Source organism: Pteropus alecto, unplaced genomic scaffold, assembly GCF_000325575.1.
Source record: "Pteropus alecto unplaced genomic scaffold, ASM32557v1 scaffold86, whole genome shotgun sequence".
NCBI lineage: Eukaryota > Metazoa > Chordata > Mammalia > Chiroptera > Pteropodidae > Pteropus > Pteropus alecto.
Genome location: NW_006442109.1, coordinates 4,643,617 through 4,670,676, shown reverse-complemented (window position 1 = coordinate 4,670,676; position 27,060 = coordinate 4,643,617). Strand labels below are relative to the sequence as shown.

The 27,060-nt window shown below is 34.1% G+C and overlaps 1 protein-coding gene and 1 long non-coding RNA gene across 4 annotated transcripts in view; one reads left to right on the top strand and one right to left on the bottom strand.

The window, feature by feature from the left end:
* Window positions 1-3,547, top strand: part of LOC107196298 — a 165,098-nt gene extending 161,551 nt beyond the window's left edge. The window contains exons 4-5 of one of the 2 annotated variants that reach the window (XR_003042690.1): window positions 2,466-2,574; window positions 3,059-3,547. This is a non-coding gene — a long non-coding RNA (uncharacterized LOC107196298). The remainder of the gene's footprint in view (window positions 1-2,465; window positions 2,575-3,058) is intronic. The other variant, XR_003042691.1, reaches the window with a different exon arrangement.
* A 482-nt stretch (window positions 3,548-4,029) lies between these two features.
* Window positions 4,030-27,060, bottom strand: part of DDHD1 (DDHD domain containing 1) — a 71,155-nt gene continuing 48,124 nt past the window's right edge. The window contains exons 7-13 of one of the 2 annotated variants that reach the window (XM_006920175.3): window positions 22,589-22,851; window positions 21,130-21,205; window positions 17,292-17,441; window positions 15,269-15,521; window positions 14,066-14,257; window positions 11,413-11,496; window positions 4,030-6,720 (exon numbers count right to left, since the gene is read on the bottom strand). In XM_006920175.3, coding sequence (XP_006920237.1) covers window positions 6,539-6,720; window positions 11,413-11,496; window positions 14,066-14,257; window positions 15,269-15,521; window positions 17,292-17,441; window positions 21,130-21,205; window positions 22,589-22,851 — 1,200 coding nt within the window. In that variant the 3' untranslated portion in view covers window positions 4,030-6,538. The remainder of the gene's footprint in view (window positions 6,721-11,412; window positions 11,497-14,065; window positions 14,258-15,268; window positions 15,522-17,291; window positions 17,442-21,129; window positions 21,206-22,588; window positions 22,852-27,060) is intronic. The other variant, XM_006920176.2, reaches the window with a different exon arrangement.

Genomic DNA, 27,060 nt, shown 5'->3' with positions numbered 1-27,060 from the left:
GATCTCTGTAGGAAACTGCCACTGAGTTACTGTGGGGTACAAATTGGGGAGTGCCCGTAATTATAAATATCTAGTTAGGCGTTTTCTTTTGGCACAGGTTAATACGACAATCAGTCTTTTAAAATAGTACACTCAAGTTCTATTTTCAAGTTCGTCCTGACATACACTTCATACTCTTCTGCTGTATCGTAGGAGCTATTAATTTTGCTTTCTTTGATTGTGGAAAAAGCAAGGTCTCTTTTGTCTGAGCCTCTTGGTTCCAGGTACGGAAGATTTGCCTTTTCTCAAGGCTTCTCCCGATTCATCAATTCCCATGAATTTTGTTCACATAATTTTCCTACTGCAATGTAAACTCCATGAAAAAAAGAATTTTTACATTTTTAAATTCATGGTTATTCTTAGCACTTAGAATCACATAGTAACAGTCCAGATATACATAATTCAATAAATTTAAGCACCTACAATGTGGTACCGTGTGGAGGATCCAATGATAATTAAGGTATGCTTCCTACCTTTGAAGAGCTTGCAAGCGAGAATGCGACCTGTAATCAAACCCCAAATCAAGGCAAAATGAATCCAATGCAACTATGAGGCCAACATTGTTAATGGGGGGGACGAGGGGTGCTATGAGCTGAATGTCTCCCCAAAGTCATATGTTGAGACCTAATCCCCAGTGTGATAGTTTGGAGGTGGGGCCTTTGGGAAGTGATTAGGTCATGAGGGTGGAACCCTCATGAATGGGATTAGTGCCCTTACAAAAGGGACCCCAGAGAGATCCCTTGCCCCTTTTGCCACGTGAGGTTGCAGCGAGAAGATGGCAATCAGAGAGGAAGCAGGCTCTCACCAGACACTGAATCTGCTGGTACCATGATCTTGGACTTCCCAGTCTCCATAACTGTGAGAAATGTTGTTCGTAAGCCACCCATTTGTTTTGTTTTGTTTTTGCTATAGCAGCGCAAATGGACTATGACAGAGGCTCATCAACAGTTCTAAATTTCAACCAGATGATGGAAGAAAGACTTCACAGGGCATTGTCCTCAAAATCATAATTTCCATTAGAGATACAGAAGTTATTTTTGGTGAAATAATTATTAATTCGAGCTCTTTTGGATCTAAGAGACAGAAACACATCTCAAAATAACTTAAGCAAATGAAAGTGTACTGGGCAATCTGGGGCGTGGAGGCGGGGCCATGTGCTTCGGTTCTCCAGGGAGCCTTGCCCTGTCCATGCCATGTTCACTTCCTTCTAATAGGCTGGCCACAGATGGCTCCATGCTCATATTACACCACGTGACACTGGATTATATTTGAGCCGTAGAAGGCTATCTGCATTTCAGGGCCAACAAATAAAACTTTATGGCAGGCCTCTGCTTGGTCTCATTTGGGTCATGTGCCTATCTCTGGGCTAATCGTTGTGGCTCATAGGGCAGGAAATATGGTCTGACTTGAGTCATTTATCCATCACTTGGCCAGTGTAGAGAGAATACTGTGACTGAGTTGTGTTAATAGAGACTTATACAAAGCAGAAAAGAATTTTAACCAGTGGTGGGGAAGGTTGCAAGGAAGCTTTTATTGGATTGGCAGCCCTATCAGCACCATATAGAGTGGGCAGGGCTAGGGCAGTATTTCATAAAGAGATAGTGGGGAGAGGACCCAAAAGGAGAAATAGGATGTTGGGCAGACAGAAATAACAGGTAACTGCTATAATAACTAAACTGTACAGGATCAGGAGGCTTATGTTCCCAGGAATGCTTAGAATGGCCTATTTTTGAGGTTGTTTACTATAAGGCACAAGAGTGAGATATGAATGGAACAATTTAGCTAGAGAAACATAGTATAATCCAGGAGAAAACTACCTTTACCTCCCACTACCTTGAAATTATTCAATGTGCATGCACTAGTTCCAATTGAGAAAAAAATCAAAACTAGACAATGAAAGTTATGTTTATCACCCAAATTGATCACTGCAGAGACAAAACAGGAATAATCCTTCAGTAAAATGGAAGATTATGAGAAAATTAACCTGCCTTGACAAAATGAGAGGTAATAAAGGCAAAGAAAAAGGCCACCTTCTTGGCTGTTACTAGTCATTGAAATCATTTAGTACTGTAAGGGAGAGTGAACAGAAGAGGTCATAGAAGCTAATAAAAGGAAAACATCTTAAAGGTCTCAGGAGAGTCATTGTACTGGCTGCTTCTGAGAAGTGTACCTCAGAGCAAAAAGCAAAAAACTCCCCGGACTCTTACTGGCAGAGTTTGGTTTTATTATGACAGCTTTAGAACCAGAAAATGGTTATACCTTTATAACGCAAAGCTCACAGATTATTTTCAGAGATCAGGCAGAGATGGTAGTGGGTACGAGTGCAGTCAAGGAAAGGTATGAATGATGCTCATATTTGATGTCTTCTAGGAGAAAGCATTAAAGGTGAAGTACTAATATACTTGTTTTTAATCTTACTCCAACAGAAGACGAGATGTAATCTTCCTAAAGAACAGCTTCCCAACATATCCTGACAACTGTAGGGTGTGGAGGAAGCAAGTTGCGCCCTGTTACGTATAAATGAAAAACCATAAGGTAACAGACAATACTAAGCACACTCCCACCCTTATTCAAACACAAAGGCAGAGGAAAAGTTCATGTTATGATCTGCCAAGAGACTATTTTTGGAGCACGCGCGCATACACACACACACACACAGACACTAGCAGCAAAAATTCTTCTATTCTCCAAAAAGTATAGTACTTAAAAATTTTAATTTCTGTTAGTTAATTTATGTTGGAATGGTTTTAGAAGGGACCTACTTGTCACGAATTGATAAAAGGCCAATATACCAACACTATGGCAAGAAATGAAATATTAAATCTTTTATACCGCACAACTTGTTTCCCTACCGAGTTCTCATTTGTCACCAGAATGGAAAATTGACATGTCCCATCCTAGAGGTAACTGAGTTAAAAGTTCAGTGGAGTTTCCTGCCAAATGTGCTCTTTGTAGGTACAGCAAAAGTTTTTTATGTAGGTAAATTATTATAACCACAGAAATTATTAATGTGTTTCAGATTCAGCCAGAGTACCATCCCATTCCTGGAAGAGGCTTGAGGCCCTGGGATGACAGCAGAATATGTGGATAAGAGACAACTTGAGGATAACGGCAGCAGTCAACTACCCACAGTTTAGTCAAATTCCAGTTCTTTCTTCAGTGTATGATTGTTACCATCCTCTTTTTATCTCTGTCTGGGCCTTTCTTTAATATCACATTTTCTCTTTAATCCCATTCTCATGCTAACAAAAAATTATTTAAAAATAAGTTCAAGACGTACACTCAAATTAGTTTTCTCAGCTGTCCAAATGCCTTAGTAGCTGAAAAGACAGAAATATTAACCAACCTAATTAATCGGAAAGCAATTATGTTATTTTTCGCCTTACAGTGAAATCTCTAGCTCTGGTTTGATTCCACTTTCAGGGGCTCAAGTACCACCCACTGGAACGAATGGTGGAATTGGCTGTGACCCTTCACTGACGATTTTCCTTTTCCTCTGTCTGCTCTTCGGGGGAATGCAAAGCTGGGATGTGGTGTGTCAGGGAAGTAAGTGCCTTGTAGGCCAGAGCGCTTTGGTCCACAGCGAGGAAACGACAATGTGAATGAACGTTCGTGGGCCGCTGTCTGAGGGCTCCCGCAGGACATGCTCAGTGTGAGAAGTCCCAAAGGCTGACAGATGCTGTTTAATAGAAAGAAGTAAAACATAAGACTCCCAGTCTTACTTCACCTATGAAGGAGCAGTTCCTGGAAAACCAAGTACATTTTGTAATTAAGTTCTAAAATATAGCAATATTGGATTATAACGTAAACATAATTGCTGTCGAAAATAAAGTTATGAACAAAAGGCTAATTTTAAGGTAAAAATAAAGGAAAATATCATCCAAAATATTCTCCATATTCTAAGTTTAAATTACTCTTGGGACCCTAACTGAATTAAAATTGAACAATCTGACCAATACTCAGAAGAATCATCATAGCGTGTACACAAAATAGAGAATAAAATTTTAATGGTATCAAAAACAGAACTTTTTGGCCAATTTAGTACTTGCTGGAATAAAGTTGCAAAATGTTACTCAGTAACTGACTTAGCTTCTAAATCAAGCCAGAATTACACATACTCTGTATATTACTTGAGTATATACAAGTACATTCCATGATAACATGCAGAGGCATGGAAATAAGAAGAGTACTGTAAAATCAAAACCGCCATCTATATTGATGAAGCAACGAACTGAAAAAACACCTGTCCAGTAATCCAGTTTATTTCATTTGAAAATGGGGTTGTGAATGTTGCTCTTTTCAAGAACTCAAACTCCATGTGGCTAAATTTGATTTTGTTTTCTCAATGTGAAAAAAGGGAAGCAGATATATTCCTATAGTTACAGGAATATAATTTTCTTTTTATTCAATGTCCAATTAAAAGGTTTGATAGACTTTCACTCCTCTCAGGTAAAAAGGGCTCTTCACATTCTAGTGGTTAAGAATGAATTCCTTAAAGCTCTTAGGCGTTTGAGTGTCATACCACCCATGGCAACACATGCTCAAGTACCTTTAATAATACGGCTGCATGAGTTTTAATTTTCCTGAGAACTACACTGGACCTATGAAATAAACAGGGTATGAAAATGACCTGAGTTCACAGGAATCTCTAAATTCAAAAGAGATTGCTTCAGCTTTGCTAAGATCTCATCAAAAGCCTTTTATAGCAAGAGTTTCTTACTGAGACACATATTTGGTCATGGAGCCTTGGGATCTTTTTAAACACTAAAAAGAAGTGCTTTATGTTTTGCAAATCCAATAAAAGGCCAAAACAGACAAGAGGACTGATGGTGCTGAGTAAAACCTACAAGTAAGCCACAGATTCCACTCTCTTGTAAAGAAAGGAGTAGGTGAGATGTGCGACTAACCAACTTCATACCCAGTTTGACGACGATTACTGGGAAGCTAAGAAAAATCCTTGTAAGATAAGCAAAGCCAGCACCTTAAGTGGAACCTAGTGGAAGCCACTCAGAAGTGAGGGTTGGTTGTGGAAGAGATGGCTACTGATTCCCTCTAAGTAACTCCTTTGTGTGTGAGAACCCAAGAATGTATAAGACAAGCAAGGTAAAACACTGGCTTCACAGTCATTTCTCTAAATTATGAGTCGCAACTTCTGTTATTATTATGGTTTGCAAACTACTAAGAGGTAATGTGAATTATTAGTCACTAAATGGCATATAAAAGAACATGGTCTGGCTTCAGTCTGAGCTTTTCTGACTTGCTTTGTAATCTAATTTAAGGCACTTTAACTGTTTCAGTGCCTTAATATATTAACATGTAACGTGAGAATAACACTCATTTACTTACCTCAAGGAGCTACTACATAGATTATTGACTCTTAAAGCACTTTGAGCTCCTCAGATGAAAAGCACTGTGGAAATAATTACAGCTGAGGAAAACTCTTCCAATGCCTAGAAATCCTGATCTATTGTGCCTTATGTTTCAATGATGTTTTCTTAAACACTTGAAAATTTGTTAGTGGCACTCTATCTCTTTATATATGATGTTTGGCACATAGATGTTTATATATTTAAAAGTTGTCATATTTTCTACTCCAAAGATGTACTAAATTTTCCATAGTTAATGAGTTGTACCCATTATGGAGTACTTTGTGTTGAGTTTAGAAAATTTTAGCTCTGAGGTACATGTGACATAATAAAAAGTTCCTATTTTTCCAAAATAATTGAACTAGTGTAACTTGTGTGGAACTAAAATTTTTTGATGAAAAAAATACTCAAAGTATGCCACAGTGTCTATATATTCATCTGAAGAGTACAAAGATGAAGCTCTGAGAAAAAAGGATCTTAACACTATAGGAAAAAAATGTGGTTCTTAAATTGTTCAAAGGAAACATTAAAAAAAGTAATGTTTCATACATTGAAATAAAGCAACTGGTCAGAGGTAATAAATTATAAATACAGTAGTTCAAATATTGTTTGTATTTTAGCATTAGTTCTTCTCAAGTTAAATTCAAAACACTTTACGTTTGTTATACTCTATTAAAGGAACTGTGGAAATGGAGGCTTTCATAGAAATCTAAAACAATGATGCCATCTTGGGATCTTTACATAGAATACACTAGACCTTGACCATTTTAGATTTGTAACATATTTTGGTTAATACATTAGATTCAACCCATTAATATGCCTTTATATTTGGGAGAAATTAGATTGTGATTTATAACCTTGCAGTTCACTCAAACCTTCCTTATTTCCAGGTCTTGCTTGATTCTCCAGGGGGTTCTGTTAGACTCATAATTATAATGATGAAAACTGAAAATAACTTCTTTCGGACTGAAAAAAAAAAAGTTTTAAAAATAAAATAAAGTGCTTTTAAATTAAAATATTTCTTGCCCTAAACAAAACTGAAACATACTTAAACCTGAAATTTCCATATCTTGACACACATATTTTAACAGAAGAAAATCAGTTTGGGGCCATTATTAATGTCCTTCAAGAGTTCAGATCGGATCTAAGTTGGGTTTTGCATTATCATCGTGCTCATGTTTGTACATGAAGGTTAAAAGAAAGAGGGCCACATCCAAGGATGACCAATAGGCAGTATGTGATGTGACAGCTGACCAATAGCGGCTCTCCACAAGGCCTTCTCTGAGTTCAAAATCAATTCTGTGATCCAGTTCCACTAAAAAGAAATAAAAAAAAAATGAATAAATATTACAGTAAGATAGGTTTGATATAGACTTACTAGAGTTGAGGAAAAAATTTAGCTAATAGACCTGATTCTCCTAATGACCTTCCACTCTAATTGTATGGGAAAGAACACTCAAAACAGCCTTTGTACTTCAGTGTTCTATTTGGTGAGTCCTTTCCTTTGTGTGGCCAGGTCAATATGGAATAATAACAGAAGAAAACAAAAACAATTCATGTGATATCACAGAGTATATCTGGGGTAAAGAAACTGGGCTCAAATCCTGGCTTTCTCATTTAACCATTGAGCCTAATCTGTAAAAAAAGGAAAGTAGCCCTCTTGCAGAATTATGGGCTAGGCCTACATGCAATAATGCCTGTAGTGGTGCAACAGGTCACTCAAAGACTCCTTCATTGGGGAGGCCCTGTACATCAACTGGTTCTGTGGGGATATCTTAGAAGATAGCCATCTTTTTATAGCTCTACAGTTTTCTTCTCCACTTGGCTGAATTCATCAAAGGCGGCCTAGTGTCAGTCTAGTCAGTAGGGCCTGACATGAACATGCACATGGCCATTAACTGTCTGTCCATAAAAGAATCCACTGTGTGGTGGGGAAAGTTAAACTGGGACGAAGAGGGGTGATCCTTGGGAGGAAGGACTTCATTTATAATAGTGCTGTCCTCAAACAATTAAGTGAATTCAATCAAATCTTATAAAACTCACAGAAAGTCCTTGCAATACCTATTAGAGAAAAATCACCTTAACAAATCAAGGCTACTAATTTTAATCGATTCATTTAATTAATCCTTAGAGATAAAACACTTAGAAAAATGATATTTTGATCTTTAGGAACTTCTTTAAAATTGTCATTGAGTCTTATAGTATTTTGAAGAGTCTATCTTAAAAACCAAAAACACCCAAATCACGACCACTCAGACACTCAAAGTCTTTGTCCAGAATGCCAGAGGAAGTGAAAACTAAAACCTGGCAGGAGGAAGCTGAAGAAAAAATTGGGTTTTGCTTTACACTGGGAATTTGGTGATCGCATATAGGAAACCATATCACTCTAAAAAGAGATTTCATATAAATGTTTAGCTACCGCTTATTTTAAACAGCTATTTTGCAACAATACCAAGAAATGTCCATTGATTGATGTATAGATAAGGTTTACACTTCAGCAGCATAACCAATTAAGTTATTAAAACACTTGTAAGATATATTAACATAGGCTTTCTACGAAGTTTCTTTAACTGCTATTTTTCTAATTTGAATTATGATAAGTTAATCTATAACAAGTCAGAAATAGTTGAAATCCATTTGTGAAACTGAGGAGTAGTACTTTGTATTCCATGGGACATTTGTGTTAGATACATTCTGGCGTGATAGACAAGAAGATAAAAAATTCTCAAGCACGATGAAGAAGAGTCAAAGTGAAGTTAGTTGTAGAGAAAAGGAGAAATAAGAGGAAAAACAGAAGAGATGGGAGACATATGCATTAATATTGAAGACTGACAAGTTATAATTTCTAAGAATTCACTTTCAAATGGCACTGTAGAATGTCTTACTAGTCCAACAGTCCTAAGTTGAACTGTTTTAAAGTCAAAGAAAGTGAGATTTTTCCTGCTATAATAAACTTTATTTGGCTCTGCTTTGATTTTATATACCTGAAATTTATTCTTAATAGGCTATCACTGTTGCACAATACTGCCTTTCATACACAAAGATACTCAAATGCTAAATTTAATTACTGTCTTATTATATGTCCTTGTTATTCTTATCACTTATAGGGACTTTAAAAAGTATTAACTAGATTGGCCCTCTTTATCTCTTTCTATTTATCTGTAGCTTATTCCCATAAAAATGGGAATTAGGTAGCCAGCCTTTACCTGATGAAAACTGTTATTTTAGTTTCTCATCTTCCTTAATAGGTTTACCCCAGGCAGTCTGGCTGCCAATGTAGTTAACTTCACATTTGTGCTGATTTGCTAGTGAATGGATGGAACTAGATGGGCCTATGTCTCATATTCTCTCTCCCATTCATGCAGGTTCCAGAATTCCCAAGGGAGTGAGGTTCTACATGACAGCACATTCTATATGTGTTGTGAAATGTGGTATTGGCCAAAGTGGGCCCAAATCAACATGGAGTTACCTTGGACCTATTTTCTCATGGTTACCATATAAAGAAAGGATGGTACCACACAGGTTGGTAGGTTTTCCCCAGTTTCTCTTACCGAGTTAGGTCAAAAAGAAAGAAGAATATAAAATCATCACTTTGTCCTTTCTCTCTCTTGAGTGCCTAAGTGCTAGAATTCTATCTACAAAGAAAAGACTGAGATTCCTGAACAGAAATGAGGAAAACATTTGTTCGCTTTTAAAAAATCATCAGCAGTTTGTTTACACCATTTTAAAACATGGATTATTTTCTTTTCTGGGGGAGTCACGCATGTGGGCATATTTTCCTCCCTACTCCCCAAAGCAAATGTCTGCAATCTAGTGTGAAGACGAAGTGTCATCAGTACTGTGCTTTCATCAGAGAACTCTCTTGTGCACAAGGCTTGTCGACATGGATATGGTATTAAAAAATAACATGTGAATAAAAAGTAAGCATATTAGCATAATAATGTGTATTAACTGGATAGGTTACTACTATTTAATGGAAGCATCTTCTCTAGAGAGAAATTTTCAAAAAGCTTAGTGAAACGAATCTTAAAAGCTATTTTATTTGTAAGTAACAATTATGGTCATAATTGCATGATTTGGGGCTCCAGTCAGACACCAAGAAAAATACCTAAAGTTCTAGTAAAAGAAACTTAGTGTTTCCAAATGACTGGTGAAAGATTCATTAGTAATAAGTAGGATCATATGCTCAGAGTTCTTGTTGGCAAATTATGTCTTCTTATTTTTGTATTGCCTCAGGGCGACTCCGCATTTCATGTGGCTGGGTGTCTGACATTCAAGGAATATTTATATTTTGTGAGTTATCACAGTCCTAAATATATTTAAGAGTATTCTCCAATCATCCTTTGAGGAAAGTTAACAAAAACTCTAAAATGAGTTTTATAATCAGTTGTCATTTCTGCCAAAAAAATTTCCCAACACTAATCTACCCTGAAAGACAGTCAAATACCTAAATTTGACAACAGATGGGCTATGTGGGTAAATATAGGGTCTATGGGTAAATTTTGAACACAGAAAAGCTCCAGGAGATGGCCAGATTTGTTGAACTCTATAATCTGATTTAAGAAACTTTCCCGATCATATTCAGAACTATTCCCTCCCACTCATCCTTGGCACTTAAGAAAAGGAACTTCTGGTTCTTTACACACTTTTGCTTCCTACCTCTGCTTCTGCTTATGCTGTTTCTTCTCCCTGCAATGTCTTCACATCTCTGCATGTCTGAATTGTACTTCCACGAAGGCTTTTATTTCTCCAGGTGAAAGCATTTTCTTACTCCTTAGAACTAACAGAGTCCTTTATCTGTACCTCCATCATGTATAATTATTTATGTAGTTATCTACATTCCCTACTAGAATATATGTCCTCTAGAAAATACGTAATTTTCACACCAGCATTTAACATTTTTATGGGCAGTAATGAAGTGTGTTTCATCTTGAATCTTTTCTAGAGACTACATCTTGGTATCCTGGCTCACTTAAAAATTGATTGTTGTATGAATAAAGACAGGGGAAGAGAAAATAGAAGCCATATACATATTACCACTTGAATCAGTTTGGTATAGTGATGATTAGTGGTCTTAGGTAGTTGGGATGGCTTTAGATAGTGGATATAAGGGCTGCTTGAATGCAGAACAAATGAATGAGTGGATTAATTTCCTTTTCTCCAATGAAATGTGCAAAAATCACAAATAAAATTATTTCTTTATGGAAGTAACTATTACGTGAGCAGGGGCCCAGAACGAGCGCTTTTATAAAATCATTTTTTGAGGGGGAATTCACTGAATTAGATCAACACAAACTGTTGCTAGGGAGCCAAAAAACCCCAAATCAGCATGTTATACTAAAATACTGTTTTGGAACTTGCATCAAGTGAGAGTTATTTTGAAAATAGAAAAAAATTATTAAAAAATGTGTGAAATTAGCAATTAAATACAGAAATCATAAAATTAGATGGGGTTACAAAATCCAAAGAAAAACCTGTAATGTTTTTTGTTAAAAAAAATCTAATATTTTTTTTAAAAAAAGGAAAAAGAGTTGTGGAAATAGGAATGAGAAGTTAATTGATAACTGGGATTAATCCTTAGTGATATTTAGAATCTGCTGAAAATTAATAGATTGAAGACACATGAAATAACTGGGAATGATTAAATTCTTTATACTATGAAATCCCTTTTATATCTAGTGTATTACATGAAAAGAATAGTGAAACTCTTTGAAGCCTTTAGGACAAGAGAGAAGAAAAAAAACAGCTTATGCTTTCCTCCCCTCTCTAAAAAGATCCTTCTTTGTAGGAGCATATGTGAGTATCATATATTTTAGTGCAGTTGGTGCTAATCAATAGTCAGGTTTCAGGACCACTACCATTTAAGATTAGAAAATACAGGAAGAAAATACATATAGCCTATAAACTGATCTCATGGAAGAACTGATCCAATTTTTCAATGAGCAGAAGAACTCTAAGTAGATCATTTTCATAGTATTCTGAATGCTATTCCTGACATATACCATACCGAGGGTATTATCTTTATTCTGCATTACATTTTCCGGAAAAAGAAGTTGTGGGAGATTAAAGAACGATTCCTGAAGTCTGAAATCTGTGAAAAAAAAACACAAGATGCTGTAAAGTGTTGGCTGATAGTTACAAATGGCCTTCAATGAGGCAGTGGCCAAAAGTTAGAACAATACTCCCAAATACGCTGCTCAAACTTAGCATATATAAGTAAGTACACATTTTGGTTTTTGTGAAGAATTCTTTCATGGAAAATGTAAGCATAATTAATTTTGAAATATCATGTCATAATCTGTTAACACCCAGCTATCCCCAAAATTTATAGCTCATTTACGTTCTAACCTAGAGGCAAAACAATAATAAAAGAAACCGATCTTTTCATATTGTTACAAACACAGGGGAGCATAAGAAATGAAACAAGAAATAAGCCTAGACTTTTCAAAAGGCAGAAAGAATAGCTATGTAAGATGTTTCGACTTGATGACAATAAAGTGGTTTCAGCTGACAGCACTTACTCTTCAAAGAGAGAAACCCCGACTGATCATGATTCAAAGTCTGTGTCCATCTTACCCTCAGAGTGAGAGAATCAAAGTTGGTAGCTTCAAAATAAAGCTTATGGAGAGGAACTGAGGCAATCAAGGTGAGCAGAAAGAAGAAAGGAAGAAGCCAGAATTACCTAATCACATTCCAGAAAGAAGATTTATGGAAGAAAAGTTTTATAATTTGCAAGAGGTGGCCAAAATAGCAATTAAGACTTAAGAAATTTGTCTAAATCAGGATTACATAGAAGAGTATATTATTGAAGCTAGTCCAAGAATTAGTAAGGATAATCTTGAGGATTTCATTTAAAAGGCAGAACTCTATGGTAGTAGTAGTTGCCTAATTTTAATAGTTACATCTATTTCTAGCAAGTAATATATGTAAGACCCATGATTAGCTCATATTTAGTTGCGTCTATAGTAGACAAAGAATTTACCATTTGGATCAAGAGAATTTATATGCAAGAATGACAGAAAATATATTTTGTTAAGCTATCAAAACATAATGATGCAATACAGCTAAGCACCTCAGTGTTGTCCTGAAGAAGGTTTCTCTAACATCATTTTGAAAATGTTAAATAGTAAAAAAAAACAAACAAAAAAACCGCTTAAAAATAGCTTTCCTGCCCTATAGATTTTCTCTATATGTCTTCATTACCCCCTCTCTGGGGCTCAAATCCTGCCCTGCTCTTGTTCTCTTATTCATCCTATTTACTAGCATCTTTGTTATTCATTAACATTACAAAGAATTGTGACTTTTTACCTATCACCTTACAAAATTCTTTGAAATTATTTTTCCTCAGAATTTTAGTTTTCTTTTGACATCTAAATGCTACAGCAAAATTTTGTATTTTCACAATCATAATTCTGATATTAACTAGAAGTGAGAGCTTAAATCAGCAATAATATAAAAACTCTTAAAAGAAAACTAAAATATGAAATTTGTACAAACATCAAAGTCTAAAATGCATTTTCTGTGCAGTGTTCAAAAAGCTTGCAATTATAAAATTTTCAGTACTAAGAGTCTGACACAGATAGGATTAAGTTTAAAAAAAATGCTACTGGCCAAATAGGAATGTCCAACTTAGGAATGTCCAGGATAATCCATCCTGGAGTGGGTGACTGTGGAGAAAGATCCAGCCTCTAAGGCTGCCACATCTGAGCCTCCTTTTTAGGTTTTATGGATGGCAATAAATTCTGGTCATTTTAAAATTTAGAGTAGCAGACATAGTAAGAAAACAAGGCTCTAAGTATCTGAAATGACATATTTAAAAATTTTTAGAGAAAGAAAGTAAAGTTTTCCTTTACCTATGGTTATAGAAAGAAAGTAGCTAGTTTCAGAATCTACATTTCCTTATATATGTCAATGGAAAAACAGGACTTGACTTAATAGTCTTATTTTACTGGACACTTAAAAGTAAAGGCCAAATCTGGCCCCTTGAAAATTATACTAAGTAGGTATATTAGTGTTTCAAGATTTTAAAACTTATAAATCCACTGGAAAAAATTAAATAAAGCTCCATTCTAATGTCAATTCCAGCATAACCATCCATTCATTCACTCATTTCTTGAATACCTACTTTACACTAAGTAGCTGGGATAGACCTATAATCCATACAGTGGATCCAATACTAATTGAAGGTTTGGAGGTTTCAGAATTAGGTTCGATGAAGGGAGGTTTCAGAATTAGGTTCACAGCAGGATGGCTATGGCATAGCAATTATTTAAAAGTATCTAGAGTAGGTACAACATAGTTTTGATGCAATTATGAAAATTTTAAGACTGACAAGACTATATTTTTAAAAAATCTACTTTATAAAAATCGGGGGGTGCTTATATAAAGAGACTTGTTTTATGCTTGATGTTCAAAGAGCCTTGCACCACAAGGCCATGATTATTAATGTTCTTAATTATTAATTTACCAATAAAGAGAGTAAAACTACATTTACCTGGGATTAGTCTTAAAAATGTAAGCAAAGAAAAACATTTTTAAAAGCTAACTTAAGCTTTACATTTTAGAGTTGACTGCTAGTGTCAATATCTTAATCCTCTCAGCCCTCCTCAAGTTTAAAAAAGATACAGTATAAACTTAAGGAAAGAACAGTATGAACTAACATGCAGAATCAAGAAAGCCAGAACTGCTATGTGGAAGGGTCTGTGTGGCCATAGTGGTAGCAGGAGGAAAGGCAACTGGCTTCTTCTCATCTTCCATTGAGTCTTTTGATGTCTCAGATGGTTGTGATGTAGACGAACGTCCAAATCTTGAGAACAACATTCCTCCAAGTCCCTTTCCAATGCTAGCAGCTCCTGTATTTTCACAAAAAAAGTTATTCTGCTGAATTACACCACATGCCAAGCTAAAGAGCACCACCCATAATTACAGCCAATTGGCAGAGGGATCAAGCCTTAGTCATGTTTTTCCAGGGTGGGAACATAAAAAAAATTACAATTTATACTGTAGGTTTCTAAATAAAAATGATGTTGATTAGAATGAGAGTTATACAAATTCTAAGAATATAGCTTACAAAGGAATAAAGATTCTATTTTATTCAAGTGATCATTGTTTATTAAAGTATTTGGTAAGATTGCAAACTTTAATAAAAGAACCATGTCATTGACATGAGCATATATTTAGTATTGATGTGCTCAATACTAAAGTTAAATGGATATGTTATAAAAAGCTATCAGTAAACAGTCTGTATGATGAAGTAAAATACCAATGAGTCCAGCAGACAAAGCCTATTTATAGTGCCATCTTGTGGCATTTTATATTAAAGCAACTTGCAACCAAAAGCAATGGACAAATTCCAGTGGCACATAATTAAGCTCCAGAGCTACACCAAACACTGGGGTTGGTACTGGAGATCAAAAATAAATTAAATATCCTGTTGCCCTCAGGAAAGGCCATAGTTTGAGAGACTTTTAGGACATGAATCAGAGAACTGGTTTGTAGGGGCACCCTTAGAACTCAAGTATCTCCTCATTTCACAGATGAGGAAGCAGAGCATTAAAAACTACGTGACTTGCCCAAAATCTCACAGTAAGTGGTAGGGTCAAGATTAAAATGAGGGACTTGATTCCCAGACCCTTTCTTGTACATCTAGCTATCTCATATTCTAAAACTATAGGACATGATCTAATTAGAGAACTTCATGGCCTTTGGCCCTCAAATATAAACAGTGAGAGAGTAGTTAACTCTAACCATGGGGATTAACTATTGGATGTTTTGTAAAACAGAGTATTTCCAAGTATCCAAAGTTTACTGCCTGTATAAAAAGTACCTATATTCACAGATATGGAATACCGAAGAGAAATTACCTAATATGCTTGCTTTGCCTATATTTGTTATAGATTCTCCGTAGTGTCGGCGGGACAAGACTGGTGAGGTCACAGGGCTTGGTATTGTTGAAATGCCTTCGTTCTCTGAAACTGAGGTAGCTTCTTTTGCTGGATGGAGAAAGCTTGGCTTCATATGCTCATAAGGTAGAGGGTTGGAAGTATTATACCAGTGGATCTGGACAGGTGAAATGTTGCTGTAGTGTTTCAGTATTAATGGTTCTAATCTATAAGCCTTGATTTAAAAAAATTCAAAGAAACACAACATTAAGGCACAGTACTCAGATTTTAGTTAACTCTGTTTATTCTTATTCTATTGTATGCTCAGTAGAATGTAGGGAATTTAAAAAACCTGATATTTCTAACATGTATTCCTATTTGTCCATTCTTAATAGTTTAGGCTAATAATGCCCACTAATTTTTTTTTTTCAGAGAAATAGATTCATTTTTATTATGTTCTGATATCATCTAATGGATTTATATTAGTCTCATAAATAAAGCTGAAGCAGTAAAGAGTAAACTAAAACACAGGTCAAATTTTAATATCTTAAGAGCTCTCCGTTAACTCTATTTTCAAATAGATTAGTATAGTAACACACAAGTTAGATTACGATACAAGACTATTTGTTTAATGTGAAGTGGAGATGATATAGCAGAAATGGCAATGGACTTGGCATCAGAATTCCTCGAGTTCATATTCTGGCCTTTGTCATTTATTAACTAAGACACTTACCAAGTCACAAGGTCTTAGAGACTCAGTTTCCTGAACTGTAGAAAGGAGATAACACTTCCTACCTCCCAAAGATGTTGTAAAGGACAGATAAGGTTGTAAAAACAGCCTAGTACAGTTCTGACATAAACTACTAAAAAAGCATTACTTTAAAAAAAATCTAAGAAAAACTATAAAATAATAAAAATAATTTATAAAAATCAAATGAGTTTCAAATCTTCCTTTATAATATAACAAAGTTTAAGATTATACAAGGGACAATGAAAGATCGGAGTTCACCTACAATGTCAAGTTCACTTTCAAGAGAATGAGTAAAATGAATGTATATTAATGAAACACTTAACGTCTAGCTGGTTGTTTTCACGTATATTTTACTTATCCGAACAACCCTGAGGTAAAATATCATCATACTTCCACATCATACAAATAAGAAAGTCTCAGAAGTTACTTGGCCAAGACTGTACTGCCTGTATTTAAATCTAGTATCAGATTCCAGCTCAGCAAAATTTATTTTTTAAATAGAGCAGTTTTGATTCTTTAACATAAGGGAAAATTTCTAAAATCCTAGTGTCTAGTCAATGTTCTATTTATTTGGTTCTAGCTAACAATCTTTTAAAAGTTTTTACATAATTATATAAGTTGTTATATAATGCTATTTAAAAGTTTGTTTTAAATTTAGTTATATCTAGCCTTGTCCCCAAAAGAGTTTAAGGAAGCATTTTTCTCATATGAAAAATGACATATTAGTTTACCTAGATGCAAGATCCTTGAAAAGTTTACATTAAAAAAAAATTTACAATACAAACATAACAGAAAAATGTAAAAATCTGAAATTCTATAATTCCACCTGGCTAAAATAAACTCTTCTACTTTTTCATGTTTAATACATAATATTTAAATATTTTCATTTCTAACAACCTGCCAAACACATTTCAATACATGCTTTAGAGAAAAAAATATTTAAAGTGGGATTTTTAAAATTTATGATTACTGGGTTATTGGTATTAAAACTGCTTAAGGTTTGAAAGTCCAGAAGGCTTCTGTCTCTTGTATTAATTGTTAAGAGGGCATATATGTTATGCTCTTACGCTACAACATAAACAGGTCATCTCTACAACAATCAAACACAAATGTTTTAAAAATATGAACCTATGCAAATATCATTAGATAAATGAACTCTTTTTCATTAATTCAGTACTACTTTGCAAGATTTCTTATAGATTCTTTTGGGAACAATTTAATATTGAGAGGAAAATGTCTATATTTACAACTCACCACTGGATCTGTAGGGTGAAAAATGTTTAGTAACCGGTTACAAATCTCTCTGGGCAAAATATGGTCTTGACTTCCACTGTTTCCTGGGCGAATGCCACGCAATGCCAAGAAAACTGCCAATGGAGAGCCCATGCAGAAGAAATTCTCAACCTAAAGTGATAAAGTCATCCGAAATTTTAAAAATGGCTAAGTGTTTTTCAACAGAATTTGGACATGATATAACATATGGTAAGATACAAATAATAAAATTATCTTCAAATATATATCTTTTTCGATGAGCTTTGCCAAACGGTATCTGCATTATTTGTTAACTATATGCCAATCATTAATTATTCTACACAATCTATTTCCAGGAGCACCTTTGTTATCTTTAAATCTAATAGAAAATGAATAATGAGAAGTATAGGAGAAGGATCCTTTCACTGTGTGTTTCTATATACTAATCAAGGATTAAACTACTATTTTGTGTGAAGTTAATATAACAGGTCCTGTGAAGGATATAAAGATGAATAAGGCACAGAGCTTCTGCACTCGGAGTTTATAATCTGTGTAGGAAGCAGAATAAGTGTATGAGATAGGGAAGGTGTGCTCTAAACAGTGGTCCCTAACCTTATTGGCACCAGGGACTGGTCCTCCTAAGAGAATCTAATGCCTGATGATCTGAGGTGGAGCTGAGGTACTCATGCTGGTGCTGGGAAGTGGCTGAAAATACAGATGAAGCTTCACTCACTCAACAGTGTGGGGAAAATGCAGCTTGTAGTGAGAATGTTATAGAAACCTGACTGTTTGACTAAGAAAATTAGACTTAATTTATTTTATAGGTAGTAAAGGAGAATAGGATTGGATCCATGTTTTAGGAAGTTAGTAAACCTGGTAGTAGCTTGTGGATAAAATGGAAAGTTGAGAGGCTGGTGACTTGACAAGGTAGGTAACTACTGAAAGAGTTCAGGCAAAAGATGATCTGAACCTGGGCAGGACAAGCTGTTTCATTCAGAAATGGAAATCTGAGAGGACAGGGTGGAATCAACATGACTGAATGGAGATGAGAATGAGGAATAAGTCAGAGGCAATTCACAAGATTTGTCTGCCTGGCTTGGAGGCCAGTGGTTCCATTGATTGTAACAGGAAACTAAGTAAGTGCTTTTTTGCTTATATAAAAGTTTGAGGTATCTATAACATTATCTATCAGGTAGCTGAAAATTTAGAGCAAGAGATATAGAACTGGATATGTCATTATCCAAGTTTATGTGTTACCGTCATAAAAGTGATGTGTAAAACCAAGAGAATTAGGGTAAGATTGTTTAGGAAGTGCGCAGAATAAAATGACTTTAGATAGAACTACGAAGAATGGCTACATATGGTTAGCAGGTGAAGAAGGTAAAACTGCAAAAAGGAGAGTGAAAGGAAAAAGAGGACCAGGGTAATGGTATCATGAAAGCCAAGGGAGAACAGAGGGCTTCAAGAAAAAAAGGGTGGTCAACAGCATTGTATAATATACAGAATGTAATACTCTTCCCTAATAAATCCACCCTCTCTCTCTCATATGTTCCATATTTTGATGAGTGGAGCACCCAAATTCATCCTTCCCTCTCATCCCCAACATCTAAAAAATAATTCCAACAAATTCTAACATTTCACCTCACGCCCTCGTTTGGACTATACTTTAACAGTGTCCCTATCTCCAACTTTTTATACTTTTAATCCCTTCCCCAAATGTCTCTGGAGACATTTTTCTTTTTATCCAATGAAAAAAATATGTGAATGAATACATATTTTGAAATGGTACCTTTATGTTAAAGAAAGTTTGAGAAAGTTTCTGTTTGTTTTGAAAGGACTGGGTAACTTCAACATGTTTGAAGGCTGAAGAAAATTAACTTGTGTTAGAAAAATTAAAACTATAAGAAAAAGCATTTGAAATATAACAGTGACAGATAAAAACACCATTTGATAAACACACAAACAAATATTCTCAGGTGAGAATAATGACTGCTTTAGTAATATTTATATCTATCAAAGAATTTTAGAGATGAAAAAGAGCTTTAGACATTTAGTTTGACTTCCTTTTCCACAGTTAAACAGGTGAATTCAACTATGCTGAATGATTTAGTTAATGTTACATAACTAGTCAGTGGCAAAGTCTGACGCTCAGAATCAAAGTTTCCCTTTCTTCAGACCAAAGTTTGTCGATATCATTTTTTCTTTTTTTTTAAGTTCGGTGGTCACCTGTAACAGTTACAACACCTGCATTCTGAAAGTAAATCCATCTGCAAGTTAATAGGCACATAAAGACATTTTTCCTTTTAGAACACTGGAGTCCTAAATGTTAATTTGCCAATTTATCGGATATTCCTTTTTAAAATTTGGATTGCTATATTTTTTCTCTGAATAATTAAATAAGAGTTAAAATCTATATTACTAGACTACATATGACTATGTATTAGAAGGATACACAATTATAGTACATAATTCTAGTAATGTAATACTGAACTTTGAGATCTTAATATATTTACTGGATCATACTCAACTCTCCAGTAAAAAAACCCAGTACATAAAATAGAAGAGTTTACTTTTCCTATCAGATTAATTATACATATTGAACACTGATTATATATAATAATGGTGGTAGAGATGGAACTCAAATTCCAGGTGGGCGTGATTCCAAAGACCATGCTCTTATGGTTTTTAAATGTATGTTATAAATTTAACATAATGGCTTTTAAATGTATAAGTTTTTAAAAAATTCTTTATAAGTTGTGGAGATAGATTCTATAAGAAAACCCTTACTGTTTAAAAAAAAAGCTGCATCATTCCATTACTTAACCTGGATATTAAGTTCTTGTGATTAAAAAAAAAAAAACCTTTTAAGAAGAGATAATATAGTATACAGGACATACACATATATTTACCAGGAAATGAATGCTAAGAAACTTATGCCATACTACATTTAACAATGAAAACAAAGCCTTTCGGCTTTGTCCTTTTCAACAGTCAGGTCAATGTTGAGATCTCTCTGCCACTTTAATTCTTCTAAATCATTGTTTTTGACATCTCTGTTGTGATGCTTATGAACTCTAAAAAGCTTCCCATTGCCTCTATCAAACATAAGTTTTCTATTTCTGCCTCTTTCTGCTCTTCCACACCCCCCTGGCTGAGTCCTATATATTCCAGCTAAATTGGCTTGCTCACCCTCCTCCAAAATGACCTGTGCACTCCTTTTTGTGCTTTTGTTACACACTTCTCATTGACTGGAATGACAGTTTGTATACTTAAGAGTTATTATTCATATACTTCCACTTATTTTTTTTTACCACCCACAACTGGTTGGTTACTAAGTTTTGTTAATTCTAAATACTAAATATTTCCGAGATCTGTCTTTATTTTTCTTTCCCCATTACTTGAGATTATTTGGTGTTTCCTGGAGGTACTATAAAGTTATATCCCTCCATGCTTTATATTCTTTCTTTTACACAGAACATTTTTCCTTTCCTCCACTTGGCAATATCCAATTTATCCATAACAAGTACAAATGTCATTTCATTATAATCCTTCAGTCAAAATTAAAACCTCTCTCTTTCTCTCATGCATACATCATTCTATACACTGCTAACAGCACCAATAACACTGTATTATATATCCTGATGGCTGGGGAATGGTCTTTTCCATTCTTTCCTTTGTAGAACCCAGAAACTAGCAGTGTCCAACACACAGTATATGTTCAATAAATATTAATTTAAAATAACAATAACTAAGATTTCATTTGAATCCTACTATCATGCTTCAAATGATGTTTGTGAAAAAAGTGAGATAAATAATGAAAATCTCATCTGTCTTTCCTTACCTTAAATTTTAAGGCAGGTGTTTGTGTCATAGATGATGCCTTCAATCCATGTAGCCGTTCTTCTATTTCTCTCAGCCTAGGAAGCAGTATGAAATTATGTACACATTTGTATTTATAATTTCGTAAATATTAGATGCTCACTAGTTCACTAAATTATAAGGAAAACATGACTCATTATTCAATCCCTCAAATTAATCTCTATTGACAGTATTTAATAAATGCACCTGCCGTAGAACAGAAAGTCTATAGATGAAGTTTATAAAACAATTAAAAGTATCCCTACTCTCCATAATACCTGCTTTTAACAGCTTTTTGGGGGGATCCTTTAGTAAAAATGTGAGAAAATACAAGCATATGTACACCTTTAAAAAAATCAAACCAAATATTCATACCACATACATTGTTCTTTCTTGTTTCTGTACTAAAAATGAATCTTAGATGTCATTTTACTGCCTCCTGATCTACACTTCCATTTTTATAACAGCTGTGTAACTGTCCATCATACGAATGAACCACAGTTGATTTAACCCTCCTCTGCTAATGAACATTTGGATTATTTAAATTTTGTCCCATTACAATGTTCCATATCTACTTACATTTATTAAACAATGGAACTGTTTTTTTTTTTAAAGTACAGTTTATTTTCTAAGACTGTTTATTTTTTTTTTCTTACTAAATTTTATATCTAAAATGCTGCTCTGAAGCTTGCCAAAATGACATTTTCTTTTGGAACTGTCAATTATTTTACAACTATAAATTTTATGTATCTAGCCTATGGTACTTAATAAGATTCTAAATGAATTCCTCAGGCAACTTTCGTTAAGACTGAAACAAATCCAAGGCTTTCAGAGTAAATTGGTATTTATATAATGCTAGCTATCAAAATGAGTGACTTTTCACTGTTCTATTGAAATCAACTGGACAATCATTAAGAAGACAAGACAGAGCATGCAATTACAGATGAAGATAGGAATGCAACAAAGAACTAAGAGAGTATCAGGAAGGCCACAAGTGATCAGATAATTATAAAATCTGTCAAAAATAGATTTGCCAAGAAAAAAAAGAGCTTTAAAATTATTTCCAAACTAGTAAGAAAGGTACAGGCCCATCTTTAAGATCAGTAAAACTACAAAGTATTACAAACTGATAAACATTTTCAACAAGGATTCTACAGTGACTCAGCTTGGAATGTTTTAGATTTCACTGCCAATAAACTGTGAAGAATATACAGAAGGAAAAATAGGAAGATGACAAAACCATTTATTTTATGCTATAGGGAAATGCATATAATTAGCATGAAAATTAAGTCTCTGCTTGATTAGGCATGTTATATAATAATCTTTGTACCCTGAACAATATATTTTTCTTTATCATGAAAAATCTTAAAAGTTTTCTCCTAAGAAGTCCATCAATTCCATGAGGATATTTTAAATTATTTTAAGAGACTACGGTACTTTACCGTCGTTTTGTTATATAGAGTTCATCAAGAAGATGTCGTTCTTCATAGCTCATCCATCGTTCATCAGGCAATTCTTCTTCCTTCTGCAGCAACTGTTCATAGAGTCGAACTGGATTCCAGCCAGTCATTATGTCATAAGTGATTACACATCCCAATGAATGTGACACTATTGAGACTTTACCCCCTTTTTCTTCAAAGTCTGGATTCCGAGAACAGAAAAGGGAATATAATCGATTCAGCTCTTGCTGAAGGCCTTTAACTAGCTGTTTAAAACAAGAGAACATTATCATATTAGAGTAATCACTGACCACTATAAACTTTATTTTTAAACTCAAATACATTAAGAAAGAACAATATACATTACTGGCCAAATATACCTAGGTTATTAATATTAACTCAGGTGCTTCAAAACCTTGCAGGAAATGAAATAAGGTATATATTATAATCCATATTATCACTAAACAATAAAGGTAGATTATTACCCACACAGATCCTTTCACAGCCCTTGAATTAACTATAAGAGCTAGCAGCTGAATTAAAAAAAAAAAAAAAAGTTCCATGCAGATTCCAATAAGATTTCAAAAGAGCCCTTGAAAATTTCTTCTCCACTGCAACTTACTCATAAGTAATTAAAATTTTTATACCTTGCAGTTTTTAGGCTATAGTAAATTTTACAAAAAGAGTATCTGAGTTTATGATAATAGGTATACTAATATATTACATATATTACACTATGCATTTAGATAATAATGTAATGAAATGCCAATGTTGATCTATTTGATATTTCAAAATTCTCGTTAGGTTGGCAACATAGAGAAGAGTAAAAGTTGTTTTATATGGCTGGAAAACAGGGCTTTTTAAGTTTTAGAGGTTAATGTAGGAAGTATCTTAGTCATTTTTCTTTGAAATTTAGCTTTAACAAATATTACTGAAATACTCTATAAAGTCAGAAGAATAAGGTTCTTTTGTTTTCTTCCTATCATTGCTTACCGCTATTCGATTATAAATTTCCTGCTTGACATGCAATTTCTCATTTCAGTACTTTTTAATATACCAGCTGTTACTCTGACATACACGTATTAGCTATACGTTGCTTCCATTTTCAATCACGTTATTTTATCTCAAGAGACAACGAGACTTCATCAGATTTTACTAAACATCCTCTACTTGTTGACATAAACTGAAAATCATTTGAACATTCATGCTTGGCAGGATAGCAGGGACGTGAATGAAGGCATGACGTTCTGACTGTTGATATCTCAGAGCGCTACAACACAACACACTGAGGGGCTGGTTAGAGCTACCAAAAGCATGTACTGGGTCTGATGACATATATTTAGCCAATAAAAGAAGAGAAGGACAAGACGAGCTGGTAGCATGTGAAAGGATAATAAGCTGCCTTTTCTGGGTAGGAAGGCAAAAATTTTACTTTTATTGGATATTTTATTTTTTTCCCCAGGAAAAGCAAAAGAATTCCATGCTTTAGTGCAACGTTTCTCTAGCTTTCAATGTATATCAGAATCACCTGACAGGCTCATTAAATACTCATTACTAGGCTCCATCACAGTTTTTGATTCGGCAGTTCTGAGGACCACACTTTAGGAACTCCCGCTTTTGTGGCAAATGTATATAAAAGCCTTCTAAGACATGAGCTGTAGGTAATGCTAGTCAATATAGTTTAAAGACAGGGCAGTGTGATATGAAATTACATGCTTCGTTCGAAGTGAGCTATAATGTAATGTTTTGGATTTGGCTTTGATACGAATATCAACTAACCTTTAAAATTTTATAATTTTCCTGATATACAATCTATGTAAAGGGAGGTACAGAAAAAGCTAGTTTAGATAAATTCCTTTAAAAGCAATTTGTTAATAGTTTTTACTTTTGAAGGCCTGATTTTAAGACTCATACCACGTAAATATAGAAACACTAAAAGATATATATGTAAGTAATCTCACAAAAGGTACTTCATATTTTTATATTTTTTTAAATACCAACCCCTCCAAATTAAAATTTAAAAATTCAAAAAAGGAAAAGATCTATCAGTATCTCTACCAATGATTAACCTATTTCATATTTAAAAAATTTAAAGCATCTCTCACTATACCCAATACTTCCTTAGTCCAGCAATCATATATGGACAACGAAACAAAGAATAAATATTCAAGACAGAGAACACATACTAGACATTAAAATATTTCACCATGGAGTGAAACAGAATGGACAGTTTCTGAAAGAGCTGTTGCTTTTATCTGTTTTAATAATTATATACTTGAATAGAAGCAGTCTTTGTATTTTCTTCTTAGAACTTATCTAGACATGGTAACATTTTTAATCTTTGACTATAGCTCACACATACAGGGACATTTGTGGTCAACACATTATGATATTGACCATGGCTTACACATACAGGAACATTTGTGGTCAACACATTATGATATTGAAAGTCAACTTTTAAAATGGCTTTGCACTATATCTAAATGCTTTTATAAATCACCCACTTAGCAGCAAAAGGAGAAATCCACCTCTATGTTGCACCCAAAAAGTCTACTCTAATTAGGAGTTTTTCTAATTAGGTTTCCCTTTCTCCATTCTGATCCTATTATACTCTCCCAGCTAGGATCCCTTTGCGACCAAGTATATTCATTTGGGATATCTGAACTAAGATTAATGACATACCCTGTGATCTTAATTTTATTAGCTCTACAATATCACCTAATCAAGTCAGTTAACCCCTTACATAGTAGGCATTAGAAGGCTTTTCAAAATTTTAAAAGTTTCTAATTCTCATAACCACTACTCAAAAGTTAAAATTTATAAAGAAAATCATCCCAAAAGAAAAAAAATATAAACAAAAACAGCGGTTTTAAGAGAAAATTCACAAATACAAAAATATGGCTGAAGAATATAATTAGTCCTTTGTCCTCCTTGCTTCGGGAAATTTTAAAGAGAAAAAGTAATTTAGACAGTTTTAGTCATACATAACAGTTAATCAAATTTCAATTAACAATGGCAAGATATTTCCATGACCATTCGCCTTATAATTCTTCATTATTAAAAGCCATTGAAAAGAGTTCAGATGCACACAGGGTGTACAGTTCTGTCTGGATTTTTCACGTTATTTTAGGGTTAAAGCAAGGGCCAAAGGCTCTCTAATGGTTTCTTGGAAGTCTGAAAATAGTTATTTTTTAAAAATCGGTCCACTTTACTGATTTATATACAAAACTTTTTCCCTAACCATGGGTTTTTAGTGATTATTTGTACAATCACTAATTAGGATCTTCCTATGAGCACCTCAGAATTTCCAGTGAAAAGGGACCACAGAGATGATCTAATTTAAACTGCTGTGAAGGGAGGGGTCCCTTCAGCAGCATCCCTGAAAGGTTGCTCAGCATCTACCCCAGCGAGTACCTCCATTCTACAGTGGTCACTTCTATTAAATTTTTTTTTTCTAGTTTTATTGAGATATAATTATACATAACATCATATAAGTTTAAGCTGTAAAATATGTATATATTGTAAAATAATTACCACAGTAAGTTTAGTTAAAACCCATCACCTCAAATTATTTACAAATTTTGTTCCTTATGATACTTCCACTTTTTTTAAGGCAGCTTTAGTTATAACGAAGTTCTTCATTAGTAAACAAACATGTTCCTTTCTATATTTTTTATTCATGGATCCTTATTTTACTTTTGGAATTAAAAGAATATAGGTCCATTCCATTTTTTAAAAATGGTAGCTTTGAAATACATAACGACATATATACTCAATCACACCTGAAAAGCTAAGGCCAAAGAATTGTATTGGGAAATTCTAGTCAATATCGTCTAAGGAGTGAGATTAAATATATATATATATTTAATCCTCATGACAACCTTTATCTGCTAGGCATTTTATGTCCATTTTACAAGTGAGGAAGCTGAGAAACTGAGAAATTTGATCTAAGGTCACATAGCTAGTTAAGTGGCAGGTTTTGAATCTCTATTTGACTCCAAAGGCAGAGAAGAAGGAGAAAAAGGCTCTTTCATATGCCTATCAAATAAGGATCATTCACCACTTAGGCATGCTTAATCATAAAGGACCCCTGCTGGCTGTTACTTATCATGACTTCCCTAAGGAAACATATATTGTTTAAAATAATTTATTCTAGAATATTGCCTAACATCAACCTTGATTTGCAGAAGTTTTCATTTTTAAAAACGAATAATTTTTTGCCCACTTCTCACTAAGATTTTCTTGTTTTCTTGCATTCTTCACAATGCCTTAGCAATGTTTCCCAAACTTCTCTGATAGTATCACCTGGGGAACTGTTAAATATACAGGCTCTACCTCAGACCCACTAATTTAGAATCTCTAGGTAAAGGACTTTTTGTCATTTCCTTTTCTTAAATTTTTATTTGGAAATAATTTCAAATTTATAAAATGTTGCAAAATAAAAATAGTATAAAGATCATGTATATATCTTCTAC